The sequence below is a fragment of the Onychostoma macrolepis genome, chromosome 21 (assembly GCF_012432095.1).
Source record: "Onychostoma macrolepis isolate SWU-2019 chromosome 21, ASM1243209v1, whole genome shotgun sequence".
NCBI lineage: Eukaryota > Metazoa > Chordata > Actinopteri > Cypriniformes > Cyprinidae > Onychostoma > Onychostoma macrolepis.
Window position 1 is genome coordinate 14290011 of NC_081175.1, and position 14478 is coordinate 14304488.

A 14478-nucleotide genomic window follows, 5' to 3' on the forward strand; every position below is an offset into this window, starting at 1 on the left:
TTGTATGAGAGACAGTGTTTGCAAAGCAATGGATCAAGCTCATGGCTTAAAAACGCAATGAGCCCTGCCACTGAGCTTTATCCGATTACAGTCCGCAGAGCTTCCCTCTGTTTGCTGAATTATGCTCTGTTACAATTACCTTTGATATACTCCGCATTAAAATTGTTCTGCTAGCATATATAATGAATGGAAATACTTCCATCATGCACATACTATAAGAACAAGGGTATACAATCTGTTAACTATTCACTAGGGCATATTTGAAGTATTTCATAATTCAATTGCACTGACCTCTTTTTTGAATAGTTTATCATAAGGTAATTAATCTCATTGCTTCATCCATGGCAATTATTCCAGGGCCGTTGATTTCCCTCTCTCTCTCTTTTTTTTTTAATTAGCACATTGTAGGATTTTATGAATAAAAAATGCTAGCGCACTTCTCTATGCTCTCACAGGGGACTCATTTTGCCTTTTGGCCCAGATTCTTTGCTTTAAGCTTTCATTAGGTAATCTCACTGACGTACAGTATATTACCTATCCTCTCGCTCTCTCTCTATCACACACATTTTCCTTCCTACTCCTCCTACTCAGACCTCTCTTGCAGTCTTTCTGTGGCTCAGCAGTTTCTTCCTTCTAAATAAAAACCAATTAGTCTGGGCACCTACATTAAATATAGGCTAGAGGAGCCACCTATTCATCTTTCAGAGGCTGACACCTCTGTTGAGGCTCTGGAAGACAACACGAAGAAACGTTAGAGTGTCTGTAGACAGGGGGTGCAGCCGAGGAAACTTTTGCTAAAATAAATAAATTAATAATGATCAATGAAAGCTTGTTCTGTACTAAATCATCAGAGTTTGGAATAAAATACATGCAATGAACAGGTTAATACAGAGTTACTTACATTTTACACACAATGGGCCTCATTCATGAAACTTTCGTAAATATTGGAGTAAATTCTGAGTAATTTGCACGTAAAACGGACCTTCCCGAAAACTCTCCTCCGGATTCACAAACGCTTCGTAAACGTCCGATTTGATAGTTAAACATGCGTATGTTAATGAATTCCAGTCATTCGTAAATAGGGCGCTCTTGCACGCTCATTCACAATTAGCATAATCCCTTTTTATGACTACAGCTACACAAATTTCGTGTCCAGGAACGGACTAGTGGAATATTCTGGTTCACTTTCTCAGGTTTCGACTCTAGTATATTGCATAAATGCAAAAAAAGACTAATAGGCCATATGGCTAACAATATTCAATAACGTGTGTCCACCAAAGTGTTTTTAGCCACCTAAAAAATGACAGGACTTCTTCTGAAAACGGCAAGCTGGTGGCGCTTGAAAACGCTTTGGTGGCACAGCGTTTTTCCCATTTTTCCCAACTAAATAAAAAAACAAACAAACAAAAAAACAGAGCATTGGAAGTGCATCAAGATTCAGTGTCATCAGTTTGCCAAAAAGAACACAGAACGTTTTACGCACCATTTACACCTGGTAGGGAGCAGGTGTAGATTTCTTTCGTACCAACTAACATTTTGAAAATACGAACCTTTTCATGAATCTGAAAATTGACCTCAGAACAGCTTTACGAACGATTTACACAAAAAATATTTTTGCTTGTTTTTCATGAATGCCCAATGTTGGCATTTAATTTGTGTATATTTTGTTCCACTGATGAAAATAGTTCCAAACGAAGCCACAGCAGAATCAACTAACTGTTTGAGAAACACACAGTGGTGCTACTGAATATTTCATGATCTTTGAATGAATTGGCTGAGAAAATGATTCAGTGACTCAATCATAAAAACAGTGGTTGTGTTTAAAATGTGTAGTATGAATGAAATCTAGATACTACATCTATCATATTGTCATGTGACCTACCAGCGTCAGTTATGTCAATTCACTCCTATTCTCTTGTGGCCGCATGGAATAGTAAAGTGTTCTTCAGATGCACACTTTAAATTCTCAATATCATTTGGGTACTTTTAATCTATGAATACTGTGAATTTGGATGTACTCATATACTGTTTTAAACCTATACTATATTCCTGAATGAATCAGTGTTTTCACTTATGTGAATGATTAAATTAATCACTTGTCACCACCTACTGGCATATTAATGTAATCATCAGAATGAAAAATCCCTACTGATAATGCAAAGACTGGCAGTCTGTCTGAAATGTGCAAACAGACAAGCAACATGATTCAAACAGTAAAATGTTCTAGTACTTTTTGAAAATCTGTGACTCAGAAAATGTCAGCCCTCTAAGAAAATGTCAATTTTGATTCACTTGTGGTCCGACACAGTGTGAGGGGCTGTGTTATACACACAGATGCCCTGGAAGATCAGGATGTGCACCAAGTACTCAAAATAACTGCACTTCACTTTAGAGAGGATTACGTCCAGAAGCCAACTTACAGGCCCCTCATATCACTCTGTCTTCCCCCAGCCATTCAGGCTCTAAAAAACAAGACATGCCACAAGCAGGATTTTCTCCTCAATACTCAAACTTTCATACACAGAGTAGAGTGACATAAACATTCGATATGTGCACTATATATAGTTTTACGCATTCGTGAATCTGAGATGCATCATGTAAAGCTCTCCATCTCCAATCAGCATGTCTCAAACTGTTACCATGAGAAATGCATCTTATTCCCTAAGGAATATGGCATAGCTGTATATGCCACCTGAAGTATAACTATTCTACATAATTGAAGCAAATGCTTGTGCCTTTCTCCATTAGCACATTCTGTAGCATGTCATCATGACTTTGGGTGACATGTAATGTTGATGTACAAACTTGGCAAACACAAAAGTACACTTAGATTAGTGCCATCACAAGTGTTGAAGCTTATGTTCCATCTATCTATCTATCTATCTATCTATCTATCTATCTATCTATCTATCTATCTATCTATCTATCTATCAATATATTTGTCTGTCTGTCTGTCTGTCTATCTATCTATACTATACTATACTATATGGACAAAAGTATTGGGACACCTCTTCTAATGAACAAGTTTGACTACTTTAGAAACTTCCACGAGTATAAATCTTAATGTTAAAACATAATGATATTCTAGGGAATTGTGTGCTTCTAATTTTATAGCAACAGTTTGGACAGGACCCTTTTCTGTTCTAACATGACAATGCCTCTGTGGATAAGGCAAGGTTCAAAAAGAAATGATTGATTCATTCAGTGTGAAAGAACTTGACTGGTCTGCAGAACGCAAAGTCCCAGCTGAACACCTCTGATGTGACTTTAAATGCAGAGCTTGAGTCAAAAACTCATCACCAAACACCAATGACTTGTACTATATGGACAAAAGTATTGGGACACCCCCTTTTTAGTTTCTATCTGCATTCTGAGCAGTTTTGAGATATTGAGCTTCAAAGTTTTTGCATTCCATAGACTTTTATAGATAGAACCCTTTTTGTTTTCTAAAAAAAGGCCCAAAATGTACACAGCTTACAAAAGAAACATCACATAATGTAAATAAGTTTAAATAAGTCACGAATACGAATATGTGAATAACTCCATTTTGACAAAAATATCCATAGAAGCTTATAATTCCAGGGCGATGATTTCTATCTATCTATCCATCCATCCATCCATCCATCCACATTTGAAGTTGGTCTTGACAAATTAGTTTGAAATTTCATCTTGTCAAAAATAAACTTTCAAATTTGAATTGCAAATCTGCATCCTGTTTGCTACCTCAGTTCAAATTAAATTCTGTTATTTAAATTAAATTCTAAATAAGCCAGACAAATATCATAAGCTGTGTCTGGTAGGACATTGATATTTAAAACTGATCTCTAGTGTTAAATCTTACGTAAGACTCAATGTAAGTGTGATTTTTTTTTTATCACGTAATTCCATTACATCTTCAGATGTTATGTTCCAGTCTGCCATGTGGATGACAGAGCATAATTCACTCAAAACTGATTTTTACTGAAAAACAAATACAGCACTCGGATCTTCTTTTCCCTCTTGCTCACTTGTGAAAGAGATGTCTTTTTTCAAGTGTAATCATTAGAAAAAGTCTGTTCGCTGTAATAGTTTGGGCGTGAATTACACACTTGAGCTAGATGACATCTTTATATGTGATATGACGGCAGTAACCGCAGTGACCTTGAATTATGCACATATTTACCGTTTGTGTTTGCTGGAGTAAAATCTTACATGCTGGTGATAACAAGAGGACAGTCGACAGCTCAGCGGTGCCGCTGACACACTAACGACCTGACATATTGATCATTAGGGCTGATTCTGTGCTTTCACCACTAGTACTCACAGTTACTATGGTTATAGTCCCAACACTTTCCAACTAAAACCGAGAGAGCTGATGGTTTTGAGTAGGGCTAATGAATTACTGGTAGGGGGTGTTGGTCACAGGCAGACTGTAGCTGACAGGAGTCCATATGACCTACTTTCCACCCCCCACCATCCCCAAATCCGAAGTGCCATGGCCAGGCGTGTATGCCAGACTTCCCATGGGCACAGGGGTGGAGCAGTGCCAGCCAACAGCTATGCAATTATTTGCTCAACCCGACCAGAATGAATGGGGATTACTTTGGCTAGTTCATTTGAACATTGAGGTGCTTTTAAAGGTGCCCTTTATTGTACAGATGCCATACTGAAAAATTAGTAGAAATGAAACAGCTGACCACTTATCAACCGCTCTAAACAGCCTGTACAGTAGATTACAGCAAACAGAGAGAGGTCATTTGTAAATGAAAGAGCTTACTGTGGATGCAATTTTTGGAAACATGACATTCATGGCACTCTAAACAAAACGGGTAAACATAGATACAATTACAAATGTGCTAAGGTTGAGTGTGCAGTAATGTGTGCAGAGTGCACACGCATTCACGTTTGTAATTTTACAAAGTTCTGAAACTAGTTCAAATTAGTTAAACTGTCTCATAACTGTTTTCTATTTTAACATACGTATAATTAATTCCTGAAATAGAAAAGCTGAATCTTCAGCAGCCTCAGCCACCATTACTCCAGTCTTCATATATGCTGATTTGGTGCTCAAGAAACATTTCTTATTATCATCAATGATGAAAACAGTCATGCTTAATATTTTTGTAGAAACCATGATTTTTTTTCTGGAATTTTTGATAAAGAGAATCTTTAAAGAACAGCATTTTTGAAAGATCATTTATTGTATAAGTCTTTACTGTCACTTTTGATCAATTTAATGCATCCTTGCTGGATAAAAGTATTATGTGTGTAGTACATATCACACACACACACACACACACACACACACAGATTTTATAATGAATTAGTATTTTGTATGTCAAGAATCACTATATTCTATAAGTCATATATTACATTACATATTTTTAATCAAACATTTTCAGTGTGCACACTTTTTAAACGTCATGGGATGATCTATAGGAAGCTGTATGCAGAGAAGTGGACTAGCACTTGAATCTGAGTGTTAGAGCATGCAATCTAAAGAAGCAAGAGGCAGATCGATCGTCCCCTCCCCATATGTGGTGCATTTTGTCAATATGGCCCTAATATGGTGCTAACACATGCAACAAACCCCTGTTCTGCATTACTGTACCTTTTTCTATGATAAGATCTTCCTGATTTGTTGGGTAATGAGATTCATCAGATAAAGAGAGCAATGTCATTTTACCCAACTGGTTTCTTGTTTACTGTTGTTTAGATTACATTTGTTTCTCACTTGGCTCATTTACTGTCTACTCTTTTTCACAAGCGTTTACCACTTGCCCTCGGCTCATCATTGCTCAAATTCAGCTAAACTTTATTTGGAAGTGAACACAAAGTCTGTGAAAACAGCATTAGAGATTTTCTTCAATAGCTACACTAATATCTTAACTCAATTTACCATATCGAAAAAACACCTGATGAGAAGATCTGTTTGTCTTTCTAATCCAGGAATCAATGACATTGACCGAATGAGTTGCCCTTGATCAATTGCAATTACTTTTAAGGAAAACCACAGGGATGGAGAAATAATTGTAACATCAGAGTTGCTAAATGGTAAATGATTAACAACAGCTTTTAAAGATTGAGGAACACATGATGCTATTTCCCCATTCACACAGTAATGCTTTGGATTGAAAACCATATTACTAACAGATGTGACTCTCGAATCATCCTGTTCACACAAAAGCGTACAGAAGCAGTTCAAATAAAGCCTGTAAGACTGAATAACCAAAATCGTGCACCTTTTATAGAAAGGTCAAATACGGTAACTGCTATATGTGTCATAACAGACTAGTTACTACTAGGCTTAACTGTGTTCACATTCAGAGAGAGCAAAATGGTGTCAAATTGATATAAACAATTGATCAGTAAAAATGACATCTTATGTCTTTTTCTCGCTATTTCTTTCTCACTAGTGTGTTTTGCCTCTGTATGCATCAGAGAGTGAAAACATCTAGCGACATGCAGCATTAACATTAGCCAGTACACTGGCAAGCTGTTTATCTCTTGTCTTTGTATTTCTTAAGGAACACAAGAGCCTGGCCAGAGATGATTTGCATTCTTGTATTTGTCAAGTTGACAGTGGTTAACATTTCATGAAATGGCAGACAGTCCAAATATGGCCTGAGCACAGAGAAGTGACAAACTATAGTGCAAAGCATCGGCTGTTCTTTTGATATATGTAAATCTTCTAATGGAGTGGAAAAACACAAAAGTCCTATTTATTATCCCCTGTGGGTACATGTGAAAAGTTTAAAGCATTTCACGACTCATGCCCTGGAGGACCTAATTTATGATGCATGCACATTTAATATGAATTCTTATTATACAGAGTGCTCCTGACTTTCTGGTCAGCATTTTAAATATATCCTTTAAAGGAATAGTTCAGCCAAAAATGAGAATTTTGTCATCATTTAGTCTCCCTTGTGTCATTTTAAACTGGTTTTAATTTCTTTCCTCTGTGGAACACAAAAGAAGATATTTTAAAGAACAACACTGGACCCCTTTGACATAATTGGCAAAACACATACACGTGTGTCAAAACCTCTTTTTTTGTGTTCCACAGCTTTGGAAAGACATGCGGGGGAAAATATTCCCTAATGAATCAGCACTGAATCACATCGAAAGCTTGTGAATCAGAATTGAACTAAATCTGAACATGCTGATTGATTCCCAGTCCTACTCACTTTATCTCGATAACTCCCGTTTTTTTTCTGTATCGGTACCACTACAGCATTAAGAAAGGCTGTTTATATAAACAGGCAAATCTTTGACTCTAATGGCCCTTTAAGGGCTCTGAAGCTTCTAGTTTGCCTACATACAGCACAGATAGGTTTGAAATGGTAAGGAGTTGCCTAACCCCATCTATCTCCAATATCAGGAGACAGTTAAACTATACTCTCATACTTCAGTGAAGAAAAATAAAATCACAAACCAAGACTTTGCCCATATGTTATGCAGGTCACACATTGTGTCACACATTCAGGGTAAAAAATAAGATCCAATCTGCTTATGGCCAATCAAAAGAGAGCTTTGAGAGTTGTGATGACCTCTGCCAACAAGGTTCAATGAAATATAAGATGGACTGAATACAAGCTAAATAAAATATCTCTCAAATTTTTAACCTCTGTTCAATTGAGCGGTGAACCACTGAGAAGTATAAATATATTTATAAAATTGCTTATCTTGCCATTAACAATAACAGCACTGAAATCCCTCGCATATGGCTGGAGTGTTTTGATTATAATGTGAATTTTGTGGTCATTCAGGCAGTCAAAGCTTAAGATTGGAGGTGTTGCATTTTAGCCTTATTATTATTCTGTGATACAATGCTCCAGTGAACTCTCCAGTACAAGATGATTCCTCACTCTTATAAGTGCTCTCAAAAATGTTTCCTTTTCAAAGCAGTTTTAACCCTGAAATGAATAGTATCTTTTTTCAAAAGATGTTTAAACACATACTTGCATGAGAATCCAGTCATATCAATAGAATAATGACCACGATCAGCCACATACTACTCACTTTTATAGATGGATAAAAAATACAGATTTTATGATTAATTCATTTGAATCCTGTTACAGGTCCTTAATATCCCAGATCAATCCATTACGCTATAGCTATTTTCAGTTATAAAATCAGTTATATTCAGCCACGGCAAAAACAACCTGTTCACAACCTGTATTAAATGTAATGCAATTAAAAACTACAGCCATACCCAAAAATATCGGCACCCTTGGTAAATATGATCAAAGAAGGCTGTGAAAATTAATCTGCATTGTTAATCCTTTTGATATTTTATTAAAATAAATTCACAAAAATCTAACCTTTCATTGGATAATAAGAATTTAAAATGGGGGAAATATCATCATGAAATAAATGTTTTTCTCAAATACATGTTGGACACAATTATTGGCACCCATAGAAATTCTTATGAGTAAAATATCTCTGAAGTATATTCCCATTCCCATTGAGCACTCCAGGGTGATTATGAACATTAAATTATCCAGCCATGGCTTCCTGTTTCACAGAAATATAAATAGGAGGGAAAACAAACCCCAAATTCCCTTAATCATCCATCACAATGAGAAAAACCAAAGAATATATTTCTGATGTGCAGCAAAAGATAACTGAGCTTCACAAATTAGTGAAGTGGCTTTAAGAAAAGAGCTAGAGCAGTGAAAATTCCCATTTCCACCATCAGGGCAATAATTAAGAATTTCCCATCAACATAAAATGTTACAAAACTGCCTGGAAGAGGATGTGTGTCTATATCGTCCTAATGCACGGTGAGAAGGAGAGTTTGAGTGGCTAAAGGCTCTCCAAGGACCACAGCTGGAGAATTGCAGAACATAGTTGAGTCTTGAGGTCAGAAAACCTTAAAAAAATGGTCAAACAGCCCCTACATCACCACATGTTGTTTGGGAAGAAAAATTCTCCTAGCTCATCCAAAAACAAACTCCAGCATATTCAGTTATCAGACACGACTGGAACTTCAAATGGGACTGGCTTCTATGGTCAGATGAAACTTAAAAATGAGCTTTTTAGCAGCAAACACTCAAGATGGGTTTGGTGAACACAGGGATAAAAAGTACCCCATGTGTACAATGAAATATACTGCTGTATTTTTGATGTTGTGGGCCTATATTTCTGCTGGAGGTCCTGGACATCTTGTTTAGACACATGGCATCATGGATTCTATCAAATACCAACAGATAAAAAATCAATAAGTGACTGACTCTGTTAGAAATCTTACAATGGGCCATGTTTGGATCTTCCAACCGCACAATAATCCAAACACAAACCTCAAAAACAACACAAAAATGGGTCACTGAGCACAAAACCAAGCTTCTGCTGGCCATTCCAGTCCTCTGACCTGAACCCTATAGAAAATGAGTGAACTGAAGAGAAGAAGCACCAACATGGAGCTGTGAATCTAAAGGGTCTGGAGTGATTCTGGATGAAGAAATGGTCTCTGATCTCTTGTTCTCTAACCTCATCAGGCATTACAGGAGAAAATTTAGATCTGTTAAACTTGCAAATGGAGGTTTCAAAAAGTTTTGAATAAAAGGGTGCCGTTAATTGTGGCCAGTGTGTATTCGAGAAAAACATTTATGTCATAATGATATTTCCCCCCATTTTAAATTCTTATCCAATGAAAGGTTAGATTTTTGTGATTTTTTTTTTTTATAAAAGATCAAAAGGATTAACAATGCAGATTAATTTTCACAGCCTTCTTTGATCATATTTACCAATGGTGCCGATAGTTTTTGGCCATGACTGTATGTACCACAACAAAAGTGTCCTTTTTCCATGGCAACAAGTACCAAACTCAACCAATGTAAATCAATTCATGAACAAATGACTCTTATAAGCTGATTATTTTAATTAATTGGACATAATAACTGAAAAACTGAAATATACCCTAATGAATCAGCACGGAATGAAATTGAAAGCTGTAAATCAGAACTAAACTGAATCTGAAAATGCTAATCGATACCTAGCCCTACTTTATAACCCCTGTTGCCGAATGCATTCACAGTAGAATAAATCAAATCAATATTTACCAGTAAAAGTCCAAGACAACTACAGTATAACATACACAAAAAATATAGTGCATCTTAGCGATCTATACCATTACAGCTTTACGCATGGTGAGTTGTAGGGCTCAGCTGAATATCTTTATCTGCCCTTCAGCTCTAAAATGGTTATGGAAATCAAGAGCATTTTGAGGCCTGTGTGTTATTTTCAGTTCAGATGATAGCGCAGCTGGTGTCAAACCCAACAGATGTGTATTTCTTACCTGAGGGAAAACATCTTTATCTTTTTACCTGAGGGAAAACAAACACATCTTTGTGTGAAGTAATGTATTCAGCTGTACCTACAAATACGTACATATTGACTGCATGTACAAGCAGGTTAATAACTCGTATGGGTGAGTGGGTGGCATAAAACTTGGCAATGAATGTACATACTGAGACAGATAAGTGAGAGGTTATAAGAATTCATAAAACCTCCAAGTGTTGGGGAGTTTTTTTTTCTTAAGTTGCCTCTGAACAGTGTGTGTCATTGAATGTGGGTTTATATACACAAGGACGGTACACTCATCGGCTAAATACAGTCTGAATGGGCATTTCTGGAGGATTTGAAAGAGCTTTCTTTATAATAGCACAATGATATTAACGGTGTAATCAATAAATCTATTTTGTATGACATCAAACATTATCAAACTGCATTAGAAAGTCAACTAGTCCTGCACTCATAAACAATAATACTTGCGATTTTACTGAATAAGAAATGTACCTAGCTTTAAGATTTGTATAATTTGGAAATTTCTTGTCCTGAAGTCTATGAGAACATGAAAGACGGTTGAGAACTGTCAGTCCAAGCTGCTTTACCATAAACTCTCTGAAGTGGATGGAAGTTTTAAGGTATATAAGCATTGGCAGAACACCAGAATTGCCATTAAAAACATTGCTCAAATGGACTGTATAGCAGATTCTGCTCTTTAAATTGGAAGTGAGATGCTACATGTGAGTTTACAGCTGTCTCCTCTATTGGGCTGATTTGTGGATGTTCAAAAACCACCAATTTAGCAAAGATCACAGCATGCATTAAACATTATGCTGCTGTACAGTGTAATTATTTGACACCTCTGTATTCCTGCAAATTTGCTTTTTAAACACATATTATTCAGACTTAAAACAGCCTACAGCTCCATTTTAACAATGTATGATATGTGACAGTTGCATTAGTTAAAATCCTTATATAAAACAATGCGCTTTAATTGAAAATTCTGTTATTTTACTCAAACCCATAAGCTGTTTTTTTTTTTTTTTTTCTGGGGAACAAATAAGGAAAATATATAAATATGTGGCTGACACCAAATGATAAAATTAAGTCTTTTGTTTTTAATCTGAACATGGATAACAAAATGATATTTTGGAAAATAATATCTGTTCCCAAAGCTATTGTATAAATTAATTAGTTGTATGGACTACTTTATTCAGATGTTACTGTCAGAGATTGGGCTACAAATGATTATTACCAATTCCTTTGACAGAATGAGTTAGATTGGGGTAAATTGACAGTCAAGTCCTATTTTTAACCTTCATTAAAGTGATGGGTTGCCAGATCTTGGTCTTCTCTTTTTTTCGAACTGCTTTTGTAACATGAAAAAGGCAACCGGCACTGTGGTCTTGCAGCCTGGTTAAATTAACAATATCGCATAAAATCTCAAAAAAAAAAAACTAATGACAGACATGAGAAAGAAAAAAAAATCATGAATTATCTGTTGATATTTAAAGTTTGGTAATCAGTTTTCTGATAACATAACTTTGTTATGAGCTACTGTATGGAAAATAGCTGTATTAAAATTCTTGAAAAGTTCTCCTTTTTTTCCACTAAACAAAAACAACAGCAGGGGGGTTTGGAATTATCTGAGGACAAATAAATGACAGAATTTTCATTTTTGGGTGAACTATCCCTTTAAGAGCAGTTTATACATTTTAAAATGGTAAAGTTGTATTCTTTATCTGAATAATATAAAGATATTTTGGACTCACTGGGGGCACTGAAGCATGATTTTGGGCAATGGAACTTTATTCATTTATTTTTTAGTGAACAGCAATTCAAATTAGATTGGCTTGACTCATATCGCCAGTCTCATATCATCACAGTGCTCTGGTTACTCGTCTTCTCTTAGAAATAGTTTAGAGCTGGAAATTTGGTTCACCCATGATGTCACTAACAAGTGACATCACTACTACCGGAGAATTCAGTGTGGCTCCAGATTCATGTCTCAATAATAGGATCGCGCGCAGTGCAATCGATGGGATGAAAAGCGAATGACGCATACAGGTTGAGGATTTCCTCCCCACACATTAAAGTGTGTCGTCTACCCCTCCGCACCTTTAACTTTCACAACACCCGAAGCCTTGTTACCTACGCTGGGCATCCGACAGGCTGCTTTCACGACTTGCGCTTTTGCGCATGATACTGCGGTTCCGACGCCACTTCACGCTCCAACTCACCTTGAAACGCGGTGCTCTCAGTTTTTACGTGGAGAGCGACGGAGAGGCGACCAATCCCCGCCCCGACGCCTCCCCCACCGGCCAATGAAATTCGAGCGGGGGCGGAGCTAATAGCTAAATTGTCATGCTTGGTTTCACGTTGGCATTGCCATCAAGCCGCGTCTGGCTGCCGTGCGCTGGTGCAGGTGCTCTATTTCATCGAGAGAGGATGCGAAAGGAAAGAAGGGGAGGGAAAGAATGAAGGGAACCGTCGGAGAAAAGTATGCAGGGCAGGAATAAAAGGGTATCAGCAGCTGACAGTGTGTCTAACGTCCAGGGGCTCGGCTAAGAATGATTTATTGAAAGGGGCACTTTGAGATATGATGAGGTTTCTCTCTGGTTGGCAATAGTACTATGATTTGGTATGTGGCCACTTTGATAGCAAGTGTATTCAGCACCAGAGGAACAGCTGCTCAAGGTGAGTTGAAGTGCAATTTATTATATACAGCCTTAAGTTTGCTGAGTTTTTTCTTCTTCTTCTTCTCCAGTCATTAATATACATATATATATATATATATATTATTTATTTTTTTCTTTTCTGGGACTGGGTCATCATGGGTTATTATTTATTTATTTTTTTACATTTAAATGCTATTTTATTCATGTTGAACGTGTATTTTATAATTATTTTGGATTATAATTTTGTGTTTATTTATAAATATTATTGCTGTGTCATTGGTTAATGATATTTCTGTTCAAGTGCTAGTTTTTAAGTAATTCGGTCTTGCAGAACTGAAGGGTTTGAGCTGGTGCTCTCTATTCCAACCATTTTCACCTGTTTTTCAATCCCACGAGAAACTTTGGGCTTGTATACTTCATATTAAGTGTGTTTTATCAAATTAAAGTGATTGATCACACCAAAATGAACATTTTGTCATGATTTACCCACCAAAAGGAGATGGTATCATTGTATATTTGTGGTAACTGAGGCTGTCATTTTGGCTAACATGGTTTGCAACCTCAAGAGATTGAGTAAATGATGACAAAATGGGTGAAATAACCCTTTAAGCTCTGAAAATATACATGGTGAACTTTAATTACACATCTTAAGGTGCTTTTAATGGAGATGCTGATATGTATAAATGGTATTGTGCTCAATAGTATTTTATTATACAGCATCAGTTGGCTGTATGCAGTTTCAGTTATTCACTTTTTGAATAATATGCCTTTTAGACCTTGCCGAGCTTTTTAAACACGAGAGCACTCTAAAGGAGCCATCATAAGTGTAATTCAAAATGTGTTCTGTGAATCTGATCGACCTTCAGACTAGTTTGAATAAGTGGTGTGTCTTTATTTCAAATGTTGGGTTCATGGACTCACATAGCCCTGCAAATTCTAACTCATCCACTAGAGGGCTGCTAGCTGAATGGCAAGGAGCATCCAATCTTGAATCACATGAGAACTTTTTCATTGCATGCACTATGAATAATTACACATTTCCCATGTTGAGAGAGACACTATACCTAGTTCAATATATGGCTGTAGATGTAGGTGTTATTTAATCTTAATTTTTATGTCCATAAAGCATAACGTGATCGTCTTACCTTGCTAAACTTGAGCTGTATCATCTGCTTAATCTGACAGTGAGACGTCTTTCACCTTGCTGTTCTGACTGTGCACTTTGCTACGTACGCTCAGTGTCTCCCTCCTGCGTGTCAGAGTCACGCTGCACTATCCCAGTCCCAGTGCAGCTCTCTCCCTACCCTCACCCTCCTGTCTCAAGCTGTCAGCTGGCAAACAGGCCCGCAATCACCAGCTACAAACCTGGCCAGGTGCCAGATCTCTACTTTGTTGCTCTGTCTAAACAGAGGACTCGGAGACAGCAGGCTGAGAGCCATGAGCTGATGTGCTGCTCCGGGTAGGCCCTCGAGGCTCAATGCTAGCTGACCACACTGAATTTGTTGAGACCTCCAGCAGTCCACCTCAGGAA

General features: G+C 37.0%; 1 protein-coding gene across 7 annotated transcripts in view; it reads left to right on the top strand.

Moving 5' to 3' along the window:
* The window catches only part of igsf9bb (immunoglobulin superfamily, member 9Bb), a 154150-nt gene that overhangs the window by 23397 nt on the left and 116275 nt on the right, over window positions 1-14478 (top strand). For 6 of the 7 annotated variants that reach the window (XM_058758144.1, XM_058758147.1, XM_058758145.1 and 3 more), the window contains exon 1: window positions 12676-12966. The exons of the other annotated variant lie outside the window; for it this stretch is intronic. In XM_058758144.1, the coding sequence (XP_058614127.1) occupies window positions 12903-12966 (64 nt within the window). In that variant the 5' untranslated portion in view covers window positions 12676-12902. Of the gene's footprint in view, window positions 1-12675; window positions 12967-14478 lie in introns of those variants that run through there. 7 annotated transcript variants of the gene reach the window in all.